This window comes from Geotrypetes seraphini, chromosome 10, assembly GCF_902459505.1.
Source record: "Geotrypetes seraphini chromosome 10, aGeoSer1.1, whole genome shotgun sequence".
Lineage (NCBI taxonomy): Eukaryota > Metazoa > Chordata > Amphibia > Gymnophiona > Dermophiidae > Geotrypetes > Geotrypetes seraphini.
The window spans coordinates 126,106,308-126,130,334 of NC_047093.1; the positions used below are offsets into that span (position 1 = coordinate 126,106,308).

Genomic DNA, 24,027 nt, shown 5'->3' on the forward strand with positions numbered 1-24,027 from the left:
ATGTATTTGGATTTTAGATTTAATTACACTTTTCCAAATCTGATTTCAAGGCAGGTTAAACGGGTTTTTCCCTGTCCAACTGGACTTACAATCGAAATGATAGAATCTGAGGTAACAGAGAGTGAATAACTTTGCCAAGGATCACAAGGCGAATTCAGAGCAGAATTGAGATTTGGTTTTATTTTAACACATGGATCTCTTAAGTACTTTCCTCATCATATGATTGCAGGTAGAGCCCACATCTGTTATTAATCTTGCCTTGTAGCTTGAGGTATGCCAAGATTCGTGTAGTCGCATGGGCTACTGATGGCGCTTTCACTCAACTTTGAAAGATTCATCCTGGTATTTCCACCTAAGTCTTGGGAGGGTGGGAGCTACGTTGTTCTGATATACCAGTTCCAATACATGAAGCACTAGAAATAAATCTGGCTTTTATTTACATCTGTATATATATATATATTTTTTCTTTGCAGGTATGCTCCGTGGAATGGGTGGCAGAGGAGGACTGAACAGGGGCAACATTAATTAAACCCGCTGCCCACTTAATGTTGTTTGCTGTCTTGAAAGAAGTATCCATTACTGTTTTGCCTTTTTTTTTTTTTAATGTAAAAAACAGTTGTGCTTATTTAAATATTTTATACTTAGATTGTGTGTAGGTGTCTGCAGCATCTTTGTTAATAAAACCAGACCTTATTCACACTTGGTGTTCAGCTGCTTTCCGATCTTCCCAGTTTGAAGGTTAGTCTGTGCATTTGTACCAGTCCTTAGTGGTCCTCTGTTGCTTCTTAGGTGAGGCTTTCATGGCTATTCTGCTAGACATGTTTACATTGTAGTATTGCTCTAAAATTAAGGGAATGATAAGAGAATCTCATTAGCAATTAGGTCTTCTCATTTGTAACAAAGAAATGGTACAGTGATCTTGGAGAGATTTTCAAAAGCTTTGATAAGTTAGAATTTCTGGGATATGTAGTCTCTTGTTTTTTGAATGCACCCCTTTATATTGCCAGCTCTGCCTAAATGTTTACATTGAAAATGAATCTTAAATCAAGTGGGGCACACCAGGCCAGTTGGAAATCCATAATGACTAAACTCATCGTTGGGTGATCCGTGGGTGAGTCTTGCCAGGCGGCCGATTCACTAAATAGACCTCCTGCAAATTATTTGATCAGACGCACGCCCCACACTGACTCCACGGATCACTGCAGAGCGATCCAGACGCATGTGCAGACCATCCACTTTGCCTGTAGCTGTGATCCGCGCAAGCGAGGTCAAAACAAAGGGGGAGGGGGTGGCATAAGTACAGACGGGTCCCAAAAGGAAATTGTGCAGGCAGATTGGAACAGAACACGCTTTAAACCCACAGGTTAAAACCACGGCCTCGCAGAGAGCAGGAGAGTCGGCAGGGACAGTAAGCAACTGGTCCTCAGCAGTCGCTTCTTTTTGGATCAGCGCTCAAGCCCAATCGGTGTTCCTTCCTACTTATGCATGCCATTTCCCCTCATTTGCAAGTGCGGATCGGGCAGAAGGTTAGTGAATCTAGTCCTATATATTTATTGAAAACTGCTATGCCGCTAGCAATGACTGGGGAGTCAATTTAGAATGGTTAACATGAGCTTCTGTAAAGGTGTTACAATATAGAGTTAGTGTTTTCTGAGCTGGTTTTCAATACAGACACATTTATACTATAATCAATCATCCTATACATTTATACCATAATCATTCTACATCGATGTGTATCCACTGCCTCTATTTTATGCAAATCTCATGTGTATTCATTGTAGATATCCTGAAAACCAGATCAGCTGAGTATGTCCCAAGGACTAGGTGGAAAACCCCTGCACTAAATCAGTGTTTTCAGAATAACCACAATATATATGAGATGCATTTACTTGTGAACTTCCATCACGCATATTGATTATAGGTATCCTGAAAATCAGACTGGTTGATTAGGGAAATTCTGAACCAGACAGTAATTACAAAGTCAAATCACTTTATAAATTTAATAAAGCATACCATAATTTCTAATGTAATATCTGAAGAGACTGAATTGTTTCTCTGTGAACAAGCTGGGTGAAGGAGTCCTAGATCAGGGTGATATCCAGCATTTTCTGTTTTTGTTAAGTTCAGAAGAGCTCTATGGGTCCTTCTGCACTTACTTGGGAACTTCCAATGCACTGGATGATCCCAGCTGCTGCTCAGTTTTGCGTCTGTGCATACAGTGTGTGTCGGCTAGCATAAGTTATTTGCAGGGTCAAAGTGCCCTTTTCTATGGAACCCAAACCAGATACTCACAGGAGATGCTGAGGTGTTGAAATGAACTGCAGGTTTTTGTATCACAGTATAGGAGATACTGTATTAATGCGTCCACATATCTATTACATGCAAATTACTTATCTATGAAAAATGAACGGGTATAATGCACCCATGCATTTAATATGCACTATACCAGTTTATTTTTCTTAAAGACACATTAATTGCTAAATTAATGCATTTGCTATTAAGGGCTTTCCTTTAGAGCAGGGCTGCCCAAGTCCAGTCCTCGAGATCTACTGCCAGGCCAGGTTTTCAGGATATCCACAATGAAGATGCATGAGAGAGATTTGCCTGCACTTCCGTCTTGGTATGCAAATCTCTCTCTTATGCATATTCATTGTGGATATCCTGAAAACCTGACCTGGCCAGTAGATCTCGAGGACCGGACTTGGGCAGCCCTGCTTTAGAGGTTCTTGCAGGCATTATTTATACCTAAAACCATGAAGAAAAAAAAAAACCTTAACAGATGTGCTAATTTTGCAATTAGTGTGTCTAAATAAAAATACACCAGTATAGTGCACCCATGCATATGGTTTGTAAAAACATTGAAACTATGGTAAAGAGCACAATGCAGGGAAAGAGTCCAGCTCTTGAAGCAATAAGCAAGAAAACCACTCCTGTACCTCTCTGAACTAACAGGGCCCTCTTACCTGTCCAAGGATCTTCTTGGGCACACCTGCAAGTCCTTACCACTAAAAAGCCTCTTAATAGCACAAGAAAGCCTCAAAAAACTCAACACACTTTTAACGGGACAGTGGCATCAGCTCTCACCACTGCTTACTCCTATCAGTAATCTTATCAAGCCATCAACTGAAAGAAATACACAAAGGAAAAACACTACATTGCTATTTGGCTTTCAAAGTGGATCAAAGAAATCAGTGCAGTGGCCTTTGCAGTTTCTTGTGACTCTAGGCAGGTACAAAATAAGTAACTATATACTATGTAAATCACTTTGATTGTAACTACAGAAAGGCAGTATATCAAATCCCATCCCCTTTCCCTTTCAAACCTGAAAGAGGTGACAAGGCAAATTTTTTTTTAAATTTATTTTTCTATACCGTTCTCCCAGGAGAGCTCAGAACGGTTTACATGAGGTACTCAAGCATTTTTCCCTCTCACAATCTATCTAATGTACCTGGGGCAATGGGGGATTATGTGACTTGCCCAGGGTCACAAGGAGCAGCGTGGATTTGAACCCACCACCCCAGGGTGCTGAGACTTTAGCTTTAACCACTGCGCCACAGTAACAAATCACTTGGACCAGATGGTATACTTCCCAGAGATGTCATTGATAACATGCTGAAATTTTCTGGACGGGGGCACTCCACTATGAAAAAAGATTAAAGAGGGAATAAAAACATGTATAATAATATTGTTTAAGAATGCCAAGTGTGTTATGTAAATTAATTGTAATAATACTGTACACTTGTTGAAAGAAATAAAAAGGAATAAAGATTAAAAAAAAACAAAGATTTAAGTGACAGTATACGTTATCCTGTCTGTATCAGGCTCTGTGGATGATGTCACCTATATGTGAGAATATCTGCCTGCTGTCCTTGGATAACACCTGTTACAGGTAAGCGTGCTTTAAAAAAGTTTTGTACAAGTTCCAAAAAAGAAAAGTCCTAAACAATTATTAAGGTGGACTTAATGAAATCATAGTAGAAGTTGCTCTCAAGAAAACCAAGTCTCCAAAACCCTTCTCTTAACACTCTGCTGGGCTCATGCTACTAGAGTTCTATGCTTGGCATGTGCATCACATCTCATCCACTTCAAATACTGCTGTATACAGTGTCATCCTCCAACTCCCTCTAGAGGTCACAAAATCATACCCAGTGAAATTTCCTTGCACCTCCTCTCTTGAATGAGCTCAGAATGCCAATACAGCTCCATATGATCCACATACAATGCCTATGATACAACTACTTTGGTGAAAAGAAGGAAGACATCCATCATTCTTAACCTTTTCCTATCATAATAAATTTTACGTTACGCTGGTTCCAATCATAATTACTTTAGCAAAGTTTTGTATTATTCACCGTTATCATTTACGGCTATTGTAAACATAATGTAAATAAGTCATAAGTCTGTAAATTCAAATATTTTGTGTTCCTGGCTCTTTATTAGTATGGAACATATGATGGCAGACATTTTTGGAATGTCCCATCATCCGGGACACACGATGGGAAAAGGTTAAGAATCATGTTTCATACTGGTTGACCCCTGCACAGCTGGCAATGGCCAATATTTCCATCTTACCAGAGGCTGTATATGTAACAATGCCTCCAGTTGCTCTGTCTCTATCATCATTAGCCCTGCCCTCATCTTTCTCAACAGTAACCAATTCAACAATATGCACAAAGACAAGACAAGAAATGGGCAACCCCCAATTGCTGCCCCTAACTAGAAATCTAGCTCATGTTTTTGACAACCTGACAGTAAAAAGGTGCCTTCAGGTCTTCCTGGTTGCTTGGCCAAGTTATGATGGATCATTAATTGTTCATACCTTGAGGCTACAAGCTCAATTTTACAAGACTTATCTCCATCACACAACCCTCCCAATGTTATCTCAAACCATTCCTACCCACAATCTCCACAGCTGGAAGCAGAAAGAATCTCCTGTTTTTAGGCACATGCAGTGGGGGAGGTTCCACCTTAAGAAGACCCAGGACTTTCCATTCCAGATACTTTCAAAGAGAGTGGTGGGCTTCAGTCCATCTTACTTCAGAGGCCTCAATTACTTAGGGAAAAATATCCAAGATGAATCCTTTGTGCATCATTCTGCTGCTTCTCTACAAGGGCAATTGTCTGGTCTCACTAGATCTAAAAGACACCTACACATACTGCAATTCAGCCCCACCACTGGAAATATTTTGGCTGTAATTCATCTTTATTTTAAATAGGCATTAGCTTTCCAAGATGCACCATATTCATTAAAATTCAACTCACCCTTGGAGAAGACAAAGTAATCATATCCATCTGGTTTTTGAGGATTTGGCAGTGATACGGCAGAGACTATGCTGTTTGGAAATCCCCTCCAATAAGAACGGATTGGAATCTCTTCATGCAGTATGCCTAAAGGCAAAGGAGAGTTGGGTTCACACAACAGCCATGTTGAGGATTAATTATTGATGATATTCAAAAATGCAATCCAGATTTACCTTTGTTCTACCTCATTTTATTTTCCTGAGCATTTTTTCAACATTGGCCAGAGAGATTCTTAGAAGACATATACTGTATTTAAAACTTCTATATAAAATTAACACTAGTCCCTATTTTTTGCTTTCATATACTGTAATGTCATTGAATTCACAAGAATATTTTATGTACAATTTGAATATAACAAAGCAAAATTTACTCTTTTAACATACAACAGCTCAAATATAGTTATCTGCCATCATCTACGATGCTACAGTCAGCCTGAGTAATGGAGGAGGACATGGCTTGACTTACAGCCTTGTTTTTAATTCCTCCTCCATGGTTAGATCAGGCTATAGCAGATAAGGTAAGGCTAACTAGTAGAAGCTGTTAGCCCCTCTTTCCCTACCCCCCTGCATGCCAAATTTCTAGGGATGTGTTTGGGCAATGAGAATGGCAGTGGGATTGATGTGAGCCTATGATGGGGCTGTCCCTGTGAGGGGAGAGACAACTGCAGGAATATGTGCGTCTGGGAGTAGTACTTAGGAAATAATGGCAACTGTAATTCATCAAGTCGCTAGGACTCAAACACGAGTCGATAGCACCTAACAGTGTGCTTAAGGGGGTGGGCTATGCCTGAGAGAAGAGTGGGAAGGGTCTAAGCCTTGGGGGTGGGTAGAGATAATGAGATCGTGCATGCCTTGGAAGGAGAGGTGACCTTTCGGCTATATGCAGGTCCAAGAGAAAGCAGAAAGGGATGTATGTGCAGTGAAGGGAGGAAAGATGCCAATTTTGTAGGTGGAGAGGCAGGATAATAGAAAATATATCATGGAGAACTATGCCTGAAAGGGTGAGAGGCCAAGCTTGAGATATGTTTAGGGGGGAAAAGGAGGTATTGATGCCCCTATATAAGACTTTACTGAGACCTCATTTAGAATATTATGTACAATTCTGGAGGCTGCACCTTCTAAAAGATATAAAAAGGATGAAGTCGATCCAGAGAAAGGCTACTAAAATGGTATGTGGTCATCATAAGGCGTTTGGGGACAGACTTAAAGATCTCAATCTGTACACTTTGGAGGAAAGGCTGGAGAGAGGAGATATGATAGAGATGTTTAAATACCTATGTAATATAAATGCACATGAGTCGAGTCTCTTTAATTTGAATGGAAACTCTGCAACGAGAGGGCATAGGATGAAGTTAAGAGGTGATAGACTCAGGAGTAATCTAAGGAAATACTTTTTTACAGAAAGGATGGTAGATGCATGGAACAGTCTCCCAGAAGAGGTGGTGGAGATAGAGACTGTGTCTGAATTCAAAAGGGCCTGGGATAGACACGTGGGATCTCTCGGAGAGAGAAAGAGATAATAGTTACTGCAGATGGGCCATTTGGCCTTTATCTGCCATCATGTTTCTATGGAAGAAGATTGCTGAGGAAGTGCCACACCAGAATTCGGGGTAAAAGCTAGGGGGCACGTTTGAGAAAGACTAGAGCTATGGCAAAGGGGGTGGGGGAGGGAATTGAGAGGGTTCTGTGAATTCCAAGTGGGGGAGATTTAAGAGATTGCTAAAGGAATGGGGGAGAGGATCCGAGAGTGAGCTATGGAGGTCTGTGCTGGAGGGATTTGATAAAGAGCATATGGAGGGATTGAGAGATACTTAGGAATATGTGTGCTGAGGGAGCATCTGAGAATTGAGGGGGATCTTGTTGGGGCTATGGGCTTCTGTCCATTTGCCACGAGGGAATTGCTACTGCAGCTTTATAAAAGGACCCTAAGTGCGATATTCAGCACTTGACTGGCCATGGCAAACTGCATTCAGATTGGACTGGCATTTGTGATCCTATTTATGCAGTTGTCGTGGTTGGTTAAGTGCTGACTCTACCCATGGAGGGCCCCAAAATAGCTGGTACTGAGTTGGACACTAACCAGTTACATACGTCTGAATATGACCAGTTAGCCCCGAACAAGCAATTTAATTGGTCCGCAGCCATCTCTGGCTGGTTACATTGCTTTGAATATTGACTTTGAAGTGATCAACTTACTGCAGAAAATCCTATTTAAAAGGGCCAGTATTTTATAATCGGTCTGGCTGATAAGATTACTTCTGTAATGTAGCAGTCTAGTAATGGCCAGAGAATTTCAAATATTTAAAATGAAAAGGAAAGAATCCTTAAAATGCACATTCCCTGTGAGATGCGTTCCCCTTTCTCTCTCCCTCCCCAAAGTTTTTAGTTTCATCCTTGCACAGACTGCGTTTTCCTCTTACCCGTTGCAAAAGTTTGTGCTTATGAAAAGCTATAAAACCTCAAATGATGATCATCGATCGTCCATACCTGTTCTAGCTCCATTGTTGTTGCTGCCATCAGCATATAGATGCCTTGCTTTCCTTGTATATTGAACGATTTTATGCTCAAATTGTCTTTTCCTGGGCTGGTTGCTATATGTGTAAACTGGATACTGTATAATAGGATGGTTTCCTCCACTACATTTGCGGGCAGGTTCTTGCCGGTAGGTATACTTCTGCACTAATCCTGCAAAAGAGATTATTTTTGTTAAGCGGTATGGTGACTTCCGTTATTTTTTAAAAAAAAATGTAAACTGCAATGTTAGTTGACTAGTCTGAAGTATTATTTGGCAGGCAATGATTGATTAACGAGCACAGTTATAATAGGAAAACTTTGAAAATTCTTGTTCTCTATTACAGAGTACTTAACCAAATTGCGCTTGGATTCTCAGCATACTGTCTGTTGGTTCATTCCCCACAAAATAAGAAAGGCATTTTGCTTCAGTTTTGATTTAGTAGAAAACTAAAGGAAACATACCGGATCTGAAAAAATACACCGATTCAGGCCTCGTCTTGTATGCTGCCACTGAGAGCACTGCTGTAACTTTTTCTTTGAGTCCACCAAATCCCTTAACAATTTGCTTTGGATAGCCTGCATCCATAATGTCATTGGTGAAGCGCCAGTAATGTGATCCCTAGAGATTAAAACAGTATTTAGATATAAAATAGTCTTTCTGAAAGCAGAAAATTCTGGCCTGTATATCTGAGGGTAAATCAAAAAGTAAAGGCAAGATACATTTAACGGCTTTAATAGAAGTAACTGTGAGCAATTGAACATATCACTTTTCCACACTGTCCCCATGCAAGATGACGCACTTGTATCGTTCAACTAGCTTTTGCATTCCTACAGAAGAAGTTTTTTGGCTGCTTCTGATACCAGGTGAGCTTCACTTCCTTTATCATGCTTTGTCTTTTGCTCTCTGGGTTGCAGTGATGCACCCATGTCTTGTAGTCAATTATAATTATCTCCAGAATTTCTGGATGTTCCTCATACCATCTCAGGAACTGGATTGTAGATCAGTAAGCAGAGACTTTCCTGCATCCCAAGTCATCATGCATTATGGCAAATGCAGATCCATAGCTAATATCCAAATTTGCAGCTAATTAAGACACACTCATCCATAGGTCTTCTCTAATCAAGGCATCCACCCTGTCAGTTTGCTCTTAAGAACATAAGAAGTTGCCTCCACTGGGTCAGACCAGAGGTCCATCTCGCCCAGTGGTCCGCTCCCGCGGCGGCCCATCAGGTCCGCGACCTGTGAAGTGGTTTCTGACCACTTCTATAACCTACTTCAAGTTCTATCTGTACCCCTCTATCCCCTTATCCTCCAGGAACCTATCCAAACCCTCCTTGAACCCCTGTACAGAGTTTTGGCCTATCACATCCTCCAGAAGCTCTTGCTTGTGAGATGTTGATGGAAGATCGGAACGACCTTTGTTGGTTACACTTGTTCTTTCTGCTTTAAACCTTTTCACCCACTCATAAACCTTTCATTGATTCATGGAGCTATGTCCATACTGAGTCAATATCTGATGGTGAATTTCCACAGGTTTCACTCCCTCTGCCCAAAAAAAGCACACTTCTTCATGGTGTTGCAATGGAATGTCCATGTTTCTAACCTCGTGGCTACCACATGACTAAAGGCCGAGTGCTGCACTGTGCGTGGATGAACTATCCAACAGGCAATGTATGAGTACGTATGTTGCATTTCGCTAGCTTTGTAATGGTTATTGAATAACAATTGCCTTTAATTTTTGATTCACCCTCATAAAATGCTTAAATTTGTATGCCCGCAATATCTCCAACCTTGAAGAAAAAGGTTTTGCCGTCACAGTTGCATCTTGTAAAGACTGTATCAATAGGTGAAGGGACACCCCACACGTCACTGATTCTACGAGGATTTTCTGTCACTATTCCAAACGGATTGAGATTCCAGAAATAATGATCTGTGAGTACAAAAAGACAAGTCAGTAGCAGTAATTCAGTATCCAGTGTTTTTTTTAAATCCAATGCTTGTATAAGCTACAATGATAATAAAATATTCAAAGTCTATTGAAACTTAATTTTAATCATTTTGAAAACTGATCTGTTAATAAACGACCAGCATTTAAGGTTTTATAGACACCTTTTGTCAGGATAATGAAAACAAACATGAATCATAAAGGGAGAGGGGGTTAATGTGCTAGTGCAGGGATAGGGAACTCCGGTCCGCGAAAGCTGTATTCCAGTCGGGTTTTCAGGATTTCCCCAATGAATATTCATGAGATCTATTTGCATGCACTGCTTTCAATGCATATTCATTTGGGAAATCCTGAAAACCCGACTGGAATGCAGCTCTCGAGGACCAGAGTTCCCTACCCCTGTGCTAGTGCCATTATCTACTAAAGAGCACATTGCTTAAAATGAGTCCTGTGACAGATAATGTGAGTTCCTCTTCAACTTTCCAAACAAGTCAAGACATGGGGATTTATGTTGTTCCACCAAAATTTATATACAGGAATGAGAAAGAAACAATCAAATTCCAATCCAATACCTTTCTCAAATTTGTTTAAAACCATTTAAAGTTGGCACAAACTCATTGAAAAATATCATTCCGCATTGGATACTTTTTTTAAAAAAAATCTTTATTCCTTTTTATTTCTTTCAACAAGTGTACAGTATTATTACAATTAATTTACATAACACACTTGGCATTCTTAAACAATATTATTATACATGTTTTTATTCCCCCCCCACCTCCCACCCTTTTCCATATCAATAAAATATTCCTTCCAAATTTATATATAATTATACATCCCTTTTTGATAATACAATTAATCTGACATGAAATCTGTCCCTCCCCCTTTCCTTCTTCCTCAAACACTTTAAACAATTTATTATACTCAGTAATGCACAACAATAAATATCCCATCCTATTACATATATCTCCTTATTTTTCATAACAACATCTTTCCAATATTTTTCCCTCCCTATCCCTCCCAACCCATCCCATTTCTATATATTATCCCCTAAGGAAAAAGAATAAACTTTACTCGTTATAATATTCAATTAATGGCCTCCAACCTCTTGAAATCTTTTAAAATACCCCCTCTGTATCGCAAAAAATCTTTCCATCTTATACATATGACAAACTGAGTTCCACCAAAAATTACAATTCAATCTAGAACAGTCTTTCCAATTAGTTGTTATCTGTTGAATTCCCACTCCCGTAAGAATCAACAATAATTTATTGTTTGCTGTAGATATTTGGCATTTGGCCCTCATACACATTCCAAAAATCACTGTGTCATAGGATAAAGCCACATGACTCTCCATCAACATATTAACTTGATCCCATATTGATATCCAAAATGCCTGAATACATGGACAATAAAATAAAAGATGGTCTAGAGTTCCAACTTCAATTTTACAATGCCAGCATCTATTAGACTTAGAGCAATCTAATTTTTGTAATCTAGTAGGGGTCCAGAATGCTCTATGCAACAAAAAGAACCATGTTTGCCTTATAGATGCTGACATCGTACCTTTAATTTTCCAAGACCAAATACGTGGCCATTGAGATGCATTAATTTGATGCTTAATCTCAATGCTCCAAATATCTCTTAATCCATTTTTAGGCTTCTTATTCAAATAATTAGATATAATTTTATACCACTTTGCGGCCTGGTGACCCAGAAAATCTGCCTGGAAACATAAGAATTCTAAGCTGTAATGATCATTTAAAGATTTCCATTCAGGGAACCCCACCTGAATAGCCTGCTTCAATTGCAACCACTTATAACTTTGTTTTTTATTCAGACCATATTTATGTTGCAATTGTGAAAATTCAAGCATCTTACCATTATCAATTACTTCCGTTAATGATCTTATACCTGCTTTAATCCAATCTTTCCAGACAACCTTAAACCCGCCTATTTGTATCTTGGAGTTTATCCAAATAGTCTGTTGTTTCGATTTTAAAATAGAATCAGTAGTTAATTTGTCTACAAACCTTAATGTTTTCCAAGTATCCATTAATACTCTATTGTCCTTACGTATTCTAGGCACTTTTATACCAAGCAAAAGATCAAGTCTAAGTGGAAAGATAAGTGATCTCTCCACCCTTAACCACTCTGGTAATTGTTCCAAAAGCTCTGGGAGGACCCAATACATACCTTGGCGCATGATATAGGCCTGATGATACCTATAAAAATTGGGAAAATTTACCCCACCCTCCTCAATTGGTCTTTGCAAAGACACTAAAGCCACTCTTGCAATTTTACCCAGCCAAATAAATTTAACCAGAATACTATTTAATTTTTTATAGAAAGACCCCTGAAAAAACACTGGTATCATTCCCAATTGATAGCAAACCACAGGCAAAATCATCATTTTAACAGTTTGTACTCTTCCCCACCAGGACAAATGTAAAGGATTCCCTTGCTCACACAACTCTGTAACTTTTTGTAATAAAAATTTTTCATTTATTCTCATTGTCTCTTCAAGTGTTTTATTCAGCCAAATACCTAAGTACTTTATTCCATCCTCTTTCCATATAAAAGGGAAAGTATCAAGTATACCTTTTGTACAATGCACATTTAAAGGTAAAATCTCTGATTTAGTCCAATTTATTTTGTATCCTGAGAATTTTCCAAATGTATCTATGACCTTCAGTAGACATGGGATTGTTGTTTCCGGATTCCTCAAATGAAGCAAGATGTCATCTGCATAAGCAGATACTTTATATTCCACTCCAGCACATGGAATACCCTGTATGTCCTTTGCCTGTCGAATAGCTAATAATAAGGGTTCAAGAACTATATCAAAGAGCAAAGGAGATAATGGACAACCTTGTCTAACTTAAAAGCATCCGAAAAATTATTATTTATATATAAGCGAGCAGTTGGGGAGCTGTACAATGCTTGTATCATTTTTATAAATCCGGATCCAATACCAAACCATTCCATAGCTTGATACATGAAACTCCATTCTACACGATCAAAAGCCTTCTCAGCATCTAGTGAAACCGAAAAAGCCGGAGCATTAAAAAAAAAGCCGGAGCATTGGATACTTTTAATCACCTTAATTATCCCCGTGCAGTTGCAAAAATCTTGCAACGCACGGGGATCTGAGGCTCTCCCCTTAGGAGATAATTAAGGTGATTAAAAGTATCCAATGTGGAAAGATATTTTTCAATGAGTTTGTGCCAACTTTAAGTAGTTTTAAACTAATTTGAGAAAGGTATTGGATTGGGATTGATGTTGTTCCACCATAGTTTGTATGTCTAGGTCATTTGAAAATGAATCTCAATGTGCAACAATAAATAATAATAATAATTTTATTCTTCTATACCGCCATACCTTTCGAGTTCTAGGCGGTTCACAGCAATTGCATTAGGATCCGCCTTGACATGCCGATTTACAACAATTTATTAGATTAATAACACAATTTAGCCGAACTTGGCTGAAGCAGGAGGGAGTGGGTAGAAGAGAGGGAAGAAAGCGTTTAGGAAGGTGAGGGAGGGTCGAACTTGGGGCAGGTAATGCTGGAAGGGGGCGGTTACGGGTCTTGTTTGTTGAATAGGTAAGTTTTGAGTATTTTTCTGAAGTGGGGGCCTCGAGTATCATGTCTGTGTCTATGGAAATCCTGATTTCAGCTCAGAGAGGTTCTGTTAAATTCAAGCACGGATGCCATCACATAGGGTATAATAAATGCCACAAAGAAAAAAAAAAAAAGCTTTTGCTTGACTCACCTCGAAATACAACCAGTGATCCATTCTGTAAAACAGTCATTCCATCTGCTGGTGTGCCTTTGCACAAATTCTTCTCATCTGAATAATTAAAATAATTATACAAATTCACCTTACTAAGAGAACACTGTGATTAAAATCCTCCAGATACTCCAAAACAGTAGTTCTCAGCCCAGTTCTCGGTGGCCATCCAGCCAATCTGGTTTTTAGGATATCCTCAAAAACATCTGTGACATTTCCGACCCTGAAGTCACCCATAAAGACAGAACCCTCTAGCAGAAAAGGTCAGGCACACAAAAAGATAGAGACCAGTGAATACAGAGCTGTCTTTCTTTCCCAGGCAGGAATCTAAGCAGGTCCCTATAGCTAAAGGAAAATAAATCTCTTGGGTGGCCACAGAAGGAGCTAGAGAGCGCTAAAGCCTGCTTCCCACTCAGGCAGGTTTGGATGTGACACTGACGGGTTTAAACCTAACACAGACAAGCTAGAGAAGGCAGTGCAGGCACAGCTTCTCTCGAAGTTTCTCCAGGCCAAGCAGCTGGAGGAAGAAGGAGCTATGGAGTGGCAGAGGACTGAGGAGCCAAACCTGACAATGTGTGAGGCAGAGGAAGCCATGGATGTTGCTATATCTGAGCTGGAGCTACTGGAGGCTATGGAGGTAAATTTAACCATGGCTGGCCACTGATTGTGCATTTGTTTTCCTATTTTTGGTTTGGGGAAAGTGCTAACTGAGGACATGACTGTGAAACCCTTCTTGTTTCTGGAAGCCAAATCAGCTTTATGAGAAAATGTCTCTCTAGAAAACTCATAAGGAGGAGGTATTTTTGTGGGAAAGTTTTTTTTTGGTTTTTTTCTTTTTCCCCGTTTGAGACCTGGGTTTGTTTGAGACCAGGCCTGATAACACCAGGCAGTCCTGAGGGTTTTAAAATTGTTGGGAGTTTGCTGAAAATTTGGGTAGGTCTTTTTGTGGGATACTTTTGTGAAGCATATTCAGCAATTTTCCCTCAGTAAGCTCTCCAGAGCTGGAACCTGCTATTACTTATGCAAAGCAAGTCTGGTGAACTGAAAGGGCTAGAATTAGAGCTCGGTTTGGAACATTTAATTATGGCTATGCCAAAAAGGGCCCAGTGAAGTGGACAGAACTGGGGCTGTTGAAGCCTGTGTACCATAGTGGGGTGTGGTAGGAAGCCACCCCCAAAGGAACTGTACAAATCTCACTGTACACTCTATTTTGGGGGGGAGACAAGGAACCCAAGAGAATTTGGGATTTATTTTGCCTTTTGAAAAAATGTTCTTGTTTTCTGCTATTTAAAATTGAGTTTAATGAACTGACCTAGTGGTTAAGTGCCTCTAGGCCAGACATGGACAAACTACGACCCGTTAGTTTTTTAATCCAGCCTGCCAAATTTTTTTTTTTTGACACAAAAATAAAAAGCTGCAAGCTAGACGAAGCGCCTGAGATAGACTCTGCAGTCCAAGCTCTCTAGCTGGAGAGGTCGCCAGACCCAGCTGACACGATCTTCGCACGTCTTGGCGTCCAGCTCTATGGTGTCGTGTGCCAGTTGTCAGATCACCGGGACAAACTTCCCTCCGGAACGCCACTGGTCACTGTCCTGCCTGGGGAGGGGCACCGCTATCCACAATACAAGCTCCTACCCCTAATACCTGTTGGTGCTGCCACTGCAGATTCACTGACCTCCAAGCACCCCCCAGAGCCGCTGACCTCCTTACAACAATAGGCTCTGCTGCAGTGATCCACTGTATGTTGAACCGGGTGGAGCCTTGAGCATCTGAGCATGCTCAAGGTCTGCAGGCTCCCGCCCCCCTCCCAAGATTTTCAGAGAAGCAGGCCTTGAGCATGCGCAAATGCTCAAGGCCCAGCCCGGCTCAACGTACAGCAGATCAGCGGCATGACAATCTATGAGTGTATGGAGGTCAGCTGCTCTGGGGGGTGCATGGAGGTCAGCGAATCTGTGGCGGCACACCAACAGGTATATGGGGATCAGTGACTAGGGGGCGGGAGCAAGTATGTGGATCGCGGCTCCAGGGAGGGTGCATGTATTGTGGATAGTGGCTTGGAGAGGAGGAGGCCCCTATAGTTCAGCAGGAAGAAGACAACTGTACCAAGTGGTCAGGTGGGGGCTTGAATATAAACCTAGACCCCATTTATGGGACCCCAAAATCTCAGTTTATATTCGGGTATATACAGTACAGTGGTGCCTCGCACAGCGAACGCCTCGCACAGCGAACGCTGCGCACAACGAACTTTATGTCTTGATTCGTACAACGGACTTCGTTTCACACAACGAAGTCCGGGGTTCCTGCGGGGTTGGATCGCAGCGGGGTTGGTCGAGCCGCGAGGGTAGTCTCCTTCTCCTTACCTGCCCTGTCGCAGCACACAGCCGAACGGAAATCTTCCCGATGTCAGCGCTGACGTTGGAGGGAGGGCTTAAGCAAAGCCCTCCCTTCCTCCGACGTCAGCGCTGACATCAGGAAGACTTCCGTTCGGCTGTGTGCGGCTGCGGCAGGGCAGGTAGGAAGAAGGCAATGGCGAACGAAAGAGGGGGGAGGGGGCGGTCCGCCCCGAAGAATGTGCACAGCTGGTCAGGTCCCCCGATCGACCGACAACAGGCCCGGCCGACAAACCTCCCTGCCCTGTAGCCGCGAATCTAAATTACCTCTTACAGCAGCTTCAATAATCCAGCTGCTGTAAGAAGGTAATTTAGATTCGCGGCTACAGGACAGGGAGATTTGTCCGACCGGGCCTGTTCTGTTGTCGGTCGGGTGCAAAAGCGCCACAAAGGTGGAGGCAGGGAGGGAGGAAAGGTGGAGTGGAGAAGAAAAGACGCTTAAGGGGGGAGAAGGCCGCTGAAAGCACATGTTGGAGCAGGGGATGAGAGGGAGGGAGAGAAGGGGAAATATTGGACAAGGGCAGAAGGGATGCTAAATCATAGGGTGACAGGCAGAGAGAACAACAGGAAAAAGAGTGGAAGCAATCTTGAACCCTGAGGGTGAGGGCAGAGAGAGGTGGTGAGATGATTGATCATGGGGAGAGGGACAAAAGGGAATAGAGATGGGATAGGAAGATAGTGGAAGTAAAAGGACAGGGAGATGTATGTTTTTAGATGTATCTAAATAAAAATAATAACAAAAAATTTATCTTTTTTATGTCATCTTAGCATATTTTATGCTGCAGAACGAATTATTTTTTTTTACATGTATTCCTATGGGAAAACGCGTTTCACATAACGAACGTTTCACATAACAAACTTGCTCCTGGAACCAATTAAGTTCGTTGTGTGAGGCACCACTGTATTTCATAAAGTGACCCAAGGTTATCCTTTTAAGTTTAGGGTGGTATATTCCTTGGTCTTTCCTGAACAGATAGACTTGCTAAATATCAGGCATAATAAACCAATAAGTCAGCCACTTATCTTTATGCAACAGCAATGGACTAAACATTGTTTGCATGCATGTACATGACAGTTTAGAAAATGTAAATGTATAGTGGATTGCTTTAGATCAGTGATTCTCAACTCGGTCCTGGTCAGGTTTTCAGGAGATCTGCAATGAAAATGCATAAACTTGATTTGCATGCACTGCCACTATTATATGCAAATTTCTTTCATGCATATTCATTGTGGATCTCCTGAAAACCTGACTGGAAAGGGGGTACTCCAGGATTGAGTTGAGAAACACCGCTTTAGATAGTATACAGTTAGCGTATATGCACACTTTTAACTGCATAAGGAGGTGGATTTGTATAAACTAAGTTTAAAGGCATGTCGAAAGCCAATTAAAGATGCTACGGAAAATTTACTCATCGGCACATGTATAATATAACAAAAAGGAAACCAACCTTTTGGGAGTGGCACCTTGGCAGTTTTGTTTTGGCGTAATGGTGTAGAATCTGTCTGTTTAGGGAGTCTTGTTTTAGATCTAATGGTTGACACTGGCGTGAAGTATGTCTGTGGTGTTTGGTAAGTGGTTCTCCTATCTTTAATCAGTTGTAGAGATGGCATGGTGGTTGATTCTTCTGGTAACATGAAACTGTTCTGTGTGCTTATTGAAACAGTAGTTTTCATAGGGTTGAGAACTGAATTTGTTCTTTGGTTCATTGGCTCAGCTGGCTCTGTTGCAGTTTTCTTTTGGTGTCGTTTTCCTGAAAAAAAATTCATATTAGAATATTTAGTTAAAGTGACAGGCATAGTTTCTTTTTTTCAGGAGACTAGATTCTATATAGAGAATTATTTCACATCACCTTTAGATGTAGTTCTTTCTCCTTTGACTGTTGGCATTCGTGTGTTGTTAACTGGAGCTGGGTGAGTTGTGTATGTTTCTTCTAAATAGCCTTTATCGACACTTTTGGAAGTAACGAGGCTATTATTTCTAGGTCGGTCTTTAGGGTTAGACTTTGTTGTATGGCTAGAATCAGATTTCCTTTGTGTAGAATTACCATCGGTGGTAATTGAATTAAATGTAGTATGGATGCTACTTAATTTTGGAGCTGAAGTAGTAGTCCTGTTTTGTTGTGGTCTTGTTGTCAAACTTGTTGTTGTCTCTGGTAAAGCTGAACGCATTGTAGCGTTTTTATATTCTTTAGGTTTTGTGGGGTTAAATGTTCTATAAAACTCTTGGATTGTTGTACGATTTTGGTTCCCCAACCACGAGCTTTCTTCTTGACCAGTTGTAGGAGTCAAAATAGTCACTGGTGTGGAGATGTCACCACTATTTGGGTCTTTTGAAACATATTTAGTTCCAGTTGTCCCTAGAGAAAAAGCAGTTGAAACAGATATATTAGCATTTTCAGAACCTCTTCTGCTCTTTGTTAGAAAATTCTCATTAGATCATGCTTCCTAAAGAGTGGTTAGGAGAGTGGGAGAAAAAGGAAGTACACATGATAAAGTCACACTTGGTCCTTGAACTGTAATGTTAGGTGCCATCGATTCGTGTTTGAGTCCTAGCGACTTGATGAGCATCATCAAGTTTTCGTGGCAGAATACAGAAGTAGATTGCCGGGTCTTTCTTCTGTGCAGTATAAGTTCAATGTCGTTGCTGTTGTCGCATCACATGTAATCCTCCGCCTCCAACATTGCCCATCTGCTACTGCCCAGCATCTGCCTTGACTACATCTTGACCAGACAATAGAGTAGCTCCTATTGGCATAATAGTTGAAGCCTGCTCTATTATTACTGTGTTTCCCCAAAAATAAGACCTGCCCACATAATAAGTCCTAGTCCTGGGATTCGCTGGTAACTCAACCCGGCCTCCCCCCTCTGCCGTCCCCCCCCCCCTCCACCGCACAGCCAAACCCCTGCTGACCCTCCATTCTTCCCTCCCTGCCGACCTCGAGCGAGCCCTACCTTCATCCGAAGCAGCTTCGGGCCGGCAGCACTCTAAACTCTGTTGCTGTGATTCTGTCTAGAATATCTGTTAGATTTATTTATTTATTTTTTTTAATTTATATACCATTGAAAACTAAACGGTTTCCATAATCAAAATACAATACATAATAATATATACATTACATCAATCCCCTCCTTATTTTACTGTACATAATGGTTCTACACACATAAAAATGCTGCTACAAAAAGTTGAGTCTTTAAAAGTTGTTTAAACCCAACCCTATCTGCACACGTCCGCAAATGACCGCAAAGACTATTCCGCATTCTCAATCCTGCAAAACAGAAAGTAGATACTCTAGTGCAGGGGTGTCAAACTCAGTCACATTAAGGGGCTAAACTCCAAAGCACAGGCTATGTTGAGGGCCAGATCCCGCCAAATCTCCGCACCCATAATAGTACTAATTGTAACACCATTTTGTCCATTCATTTTTCATATATACACACACAATATAATCGTATTAACAACACAAAGATTAACCACAAAATTAAACCACACAAAGTACACACAGTATGCTTCTCAACATTCATTCCTACCAGAACACAGATAACCCCTATGCAAATACGGGACCAAAAACTAAAAGTACTAATATATAAAAACGAAACCCTAAGATTCAAGGCTCTGCTTGCAGGACAACCCCCAGAGAAATAGAAACAAATGCATTTCTTCCTGAACAATGCAAAATATAGACAGCAGATGAAAATTCTCATAATGGACACAATTCAATCACCAAATTGAAAATAAAATCATTCTCCCTACCTTTGTTGTTTCCCTCCCTCCATGCTGTAGTTCAACTAGGTGCCACCCTCCGTCGGATGTCTTACCTTCTGGCCGGCTCCTGCCTGGCCATTTTATGCAGCCCGCGGTGTGATGTGACGTTTTAATTGCTGTCCCCAGTGTTATCTTCTAGCCGGCTCCCTCCTCCTCACTGCCGCAGTGTGCACAAAGCTGCGGGTGGCGGCTCCTACGTGCGTCCTGCACCTCATCATAGAGAAGGCTTCCGGTTCAGGCACAGGATGCACGTACGAGCCGCCACCCGCAACTTTGTGCACACTGTGGCAGTGAGGAGGAGGGAGCCGTCTAGAAGATGACACCGGGGGCGACAATGAAAACGCCGCATCGCACCACGGACTGCATAAAACGGCCAGGCGGTCCTTGAGTTTGACACCTGTGCTCTAGTGTCTGCATACTTTGCTTGCACAATTATATTCACCAGCAAAAGATTAGCATTACACTTTTATTCTAGAGCAGTGTTCCTTAAACCTGTCCTGGGGGACCCCCAGCCAGTCAGGTTTTCAATATATCCATAATGAATATGCAAATCTTGCTCGTGCATATTCATTAGGGATTACCTTGAAAACCCGACTGTCTGGGGGTCCCCCAGGACAGGTTTAAGAACCACTTCGGTAGCACTAAAATCTCCATTAGTACACAAAATAGATTTAGTTTAGTTATCTGCAATGAGAGGGCCTAGGATGAAGTTAAGGGTGGAAGATGTGTGGAACGGTCTCCCAGAAGAGGTGGCGGAAACAGAGACTGTGTCTGAATTCAAGAGGGCCTGGGATGGCACGTGGGATCTCTCAGAGAGAGAAAGAGATAGTGTTTACTGTGGATGGGCAGACTAGATGGGCCATTTGGCTTTTATCTGCAGTCATGTTTCTATGTAATTAGCAGCCATGCTCTTTTATTTCCAGATAATACAATGGTTCTCGGTTTAATAACAAATTTAGATCCTTCTTCATGAGCGATGTGTGTGAAGTGAAGATATTTCTCTTGTGTTTTGTTTGAGACTAAAACCGCTAACGCACCTTAGTGAAAGGAGCCCTAAGTTATCTTGAAAAAGTTCATAATACTATTTGATAATCTTCAGTGTTAGAGGATAGAGTATATAGCTCTACAGAGAAGTACCACCATCATATTAAAATTCCAATATTCATCCCGTTCGAGAAATCACTTGACATTCAAAAACATTATATCCTCTTCAGGTTTTACTTGGCTTAACAGCTCATCCGTCTTTCTCGTTTCGCTCTGTAGCCAAGCCGCTTCAATACATTTCCAACGCGGCCAGGCGTTTCGCGATGTTAATCTTTAACCGCTGCCTCAGGGATTTATTTAGAACGGTCAGCTTAGCCAGCTTCTAACCTGTAGTCCTTCTCATAGCAATATGATATAGTATATTCTAGTTTTCAAAGTAATTTATATAGAGTGGAAAAGACATTGAAAGTGTATCAATTTTAGTTCCTGTAAATACCCCCATTTTGATAAATATAGCAGTCTATATTGGATGTTAATAAATCAAACAAGAACAAATTGACTTGTTCGTCTCTTCCTTATTCCTGTAATTTGAATTTGGAAAATCCAAAAATCCAGACTTACCAATCCCCGAGCAGTCTGGAGTTTTGTACTTGTACTGTATTTGGTCTTGCACTGAAGTATAAGAAGTTATACTATGGGCTTCTTTTACTAGCTAAACGCTAACGCCTCCACAGAGCTTGCATTAGTATTTTTTGTTTAGCACGTGGTTAGCGTGCGCTAAAAATGCTAGCGCACCTTAGTAAAAGGAGCCCTATGTCTCTGAATTAACTGGAAAGTAATGAAAGAAAGAACTTTAATATATTATTTCCTGTGGTATCTTCTGGCTCAGACATTGTTCTTATATCTTTAGATTCTGCTTCTACTCAAGAAGCCATTAAAAGTATCATATGGACCGCTAGATGATCAAAAGGTAAAAGGGGCACTCGGAGGAAGACGAAACCAAGTGGAGAGACTAAATTCTTTGCTTTGGTCTTCACTGAGGAAGATGATGGGGAGATACCGTGCTAGAAATGGTATCTAATGATAAGTCAGAAGAGATGAAACAAATCCCTATAAACCTAAAAGATGTAATGGGGCAATTTGACAAACTAAAGAATATCAAATCACCTGGACTAGATGGAACATACCCCAGAGTACTGATAAAACAAACAAAAAAAAAAAATTTCAGATCTATTATTAGTCATTTATCATTAAAATCATGCATAGTACTGGAGGATGGCCAATATAGCACCAATTTTTTTTTTAAAGGTTCCAGAAATGACCCAGTAATTTATAGACTGGTGCTCTATGATGTCGGTGCTGGGCAAAATGGTAGATACTATAAAGAACAAAATTACTGAGCATATAAATAGGCATGGATTTAGACAAGAGAAATCTTGCCTCACTAATCTGCTACATTTCTTTGAAGGGGGTGAAAATATATGTGGATAAAGTGGTTGATATTGTGATTTAGATTTCCAGAAGAATTTGACAAAATATCTCATGAATGACTCCTGAACAAAGTAAAAAGTCATGGGATAGGAGGCAGAGCACTATTGTGGGTTAAGAAATGGTTAAATCAGTGGTCTTCATTGCAAGGCCTGTAGGACAATGGCAGCCCATGGGGACCTCTTTAGCGGCGCCCAACATCATTCTGTTGGGTTGTTGTTTTTTTGCCAACGAAGTAAGTGCCTTCATTATTGAGGGCAGTGCTTCCTCCAGTTTAAATCTTTAGTCAAGGCCCCCTCAGTATATTTAGTCTCTGCATCTTCTCTGCTGCTTCTCTGCCTGTTGCTCTGCCCTGCAACCTCCCCCCACTCCCCCCTTTCCGGTCTTGTACAATGTTATGAATTATTAGGAACGTAATAGAAAACAAAACAGAGAATATTATAATGCCTTTGTATCATTCCATGGTATGACCACACCTTGAATATTGTGTGCAGTTCTGGCAACAAAAATGATAAAGGGGGTGGCATGACTTCTCTTTAATGAAAGGCTAAAGAGGTTAGGGCTTTTCAGCTTCGAGAAGAGATTGCTGAGGGGAGATATAATCAAGGTCTATAAATCCTGAAGCAGTCTGGAGGGTGACGATAAAAATGATATTGGGTTGCACCAAGAGATATATGAGAAGAAACTTGAAGATATATATCTATATCTATACCTATATCTTCATCTCCCCTAAAAGAAAGGAAAAGATAAAGGAAATACGATTCACACATTAAAATACTTGAACAGCATTAATCTACAAACAAATATTTTCCAGAGAGAAGCAGTAACAATAGTGTGTATAAATTGAGGTTGAAGGATGGCAGATGCTAGGATCGAAACATTCAAGATAATGAAGGGAATAGACTTAGTAGATAAAGACAGGTTGTTCACCCTCTCCAAGGTAGAGAGAACGATATCAAGGTAGAGAGTATGATAATACAAGAAAAGCTCAAGTAAGTGAACAGCTTTCGAATACCGGTACAGATATATAGATATGGAGAACCCGAAGCAGATAGCAAAAGAGAAGAGAGGGTGCAGGCGATAGAAGTTGAATGAATTCATCATCTCAAATCGTATGAGATTTAGTAGCAATTGCATCTACGTAAGTTGCTTTCTCCTTGACTATGCACGTCAGGAGTATTTGTTGATAAAATATGTTTAGTGTAAGTTTGGAGTAAAAGGGAATTTTCTGTTGTAGCATCTACAGTTATAGTTATGTTTATTTGATATACCACAATTAATTAACATAGAAACATGACGGCAGATAAAGGCCAAATGGCCCATCTAGTCTGTCCATCCGAAGTAACCATCATCTCTTCTTCTCTGAGAGATCCCACGTGCCTATCCCAGGCCCTTTTGAATTCAGACACAGTCATCAGGCATCTCATTGGTTCAAAAACCTGCTGCTCCCTATGTTTCTATGTTAATTTTATAACTCCCTACCAATTTTATAATTTCATAATCAAATAATTAATTTTATAATTTTAAATTTAGTAATAAATTATTTTAATAATAATAATAACTTTATTTTTGTATACCGCAGTACCAGAATAGTTCAGAGCGGTTTACATGACAAGAGACTGTACATCTACAGCGAAATTTACAAATAAGTCAATCAATCAATATAACTTAGCAAGTCGGGAGCAGGCAAGGAGATAGAAAGGTTTTAAACAAGTCAATCGGCTTGGCTTAGGAAGTCGGGTGCAGGTAGGTAGGAGGTGCAGGTAGGGAGGAGGCAGGTAGGTGGGAGGTGCAGGAAGGTGGGAGGTACAAGGCATAGTTATTTTTAAATAAGTTTTTATATTAAAAAAAACT

The 24,027-nt window shown here is 40.7% G+C and overlaps 2 protein-coding genes across 8 annotated transcripts in view; one reads left to right on the forward strand and one right to left on the reverse strand.

Moving 5' to 3' along the window:
- The window catches only part of TPR (translocated promoter region, nuclear basket protein), a 133,600-nt gene extending 132,822 nt beyond the window's left edge, over window positions 1-778 (forward strand). For both annotated transcript variants that reach the window (XM_033961292.1, XM_033961293.1), the window contains exon 51: window positions 474-778. In XM_033961292.1, coding sequence (XP_033817183.1) covers window positions 474-529 — 56 coding nt within the window. In that variant the 3' untranslated portion in view covers window positions 530-778. The remainder of the gene's footprint in view (window positions 1-473) is intronic.
- PRG4 (proteoglycan 4) overlaps window positions 590-24,027 on the reverse strand; it is a 55,798-nt gene continuing 32,360 nt past the window's right edge. For all 6 annotated transcript variants that reach the window (XM_033961295.1, XM_033961298.1, XM_033961296.1 and 3 more), the window contains 8 exons: window positions 17,789-18,295; window positions 17,387-17,689; window positions 13,531-13,608; window positions 9,606-9,745; window positions 8,277-8,433; window positions 7,788-7,985; window positions 5,263-5,388; window positions 590-840 (listed from right to left, as the gene is read on the reverse strand). In XM_033961295.1, coding sequence (XP_033817186.1) covers window positions 740-840; window positions 5,263-5,388; window positions 7,788-7,985; window positions 8,277-8,433; window positions 9,606-9,745; window positions 13,531-13,608; window positions 17,387-17,689; window positions 17,789-18,295 — 1,610 coding nt within the window. In that variant the 3' untranslated portion in view covers window positions 590-739. The remainder of the gene's footprint in view (window positions 841-5,262; window positions 5,389-7,787; window positions 7,986-8,276; window positions 8,434-9,605; window positions 9,746-13,530; window positions 13,609-17,386; window positions 17,690-17,788; window positions 18,296-24,027) is intronic.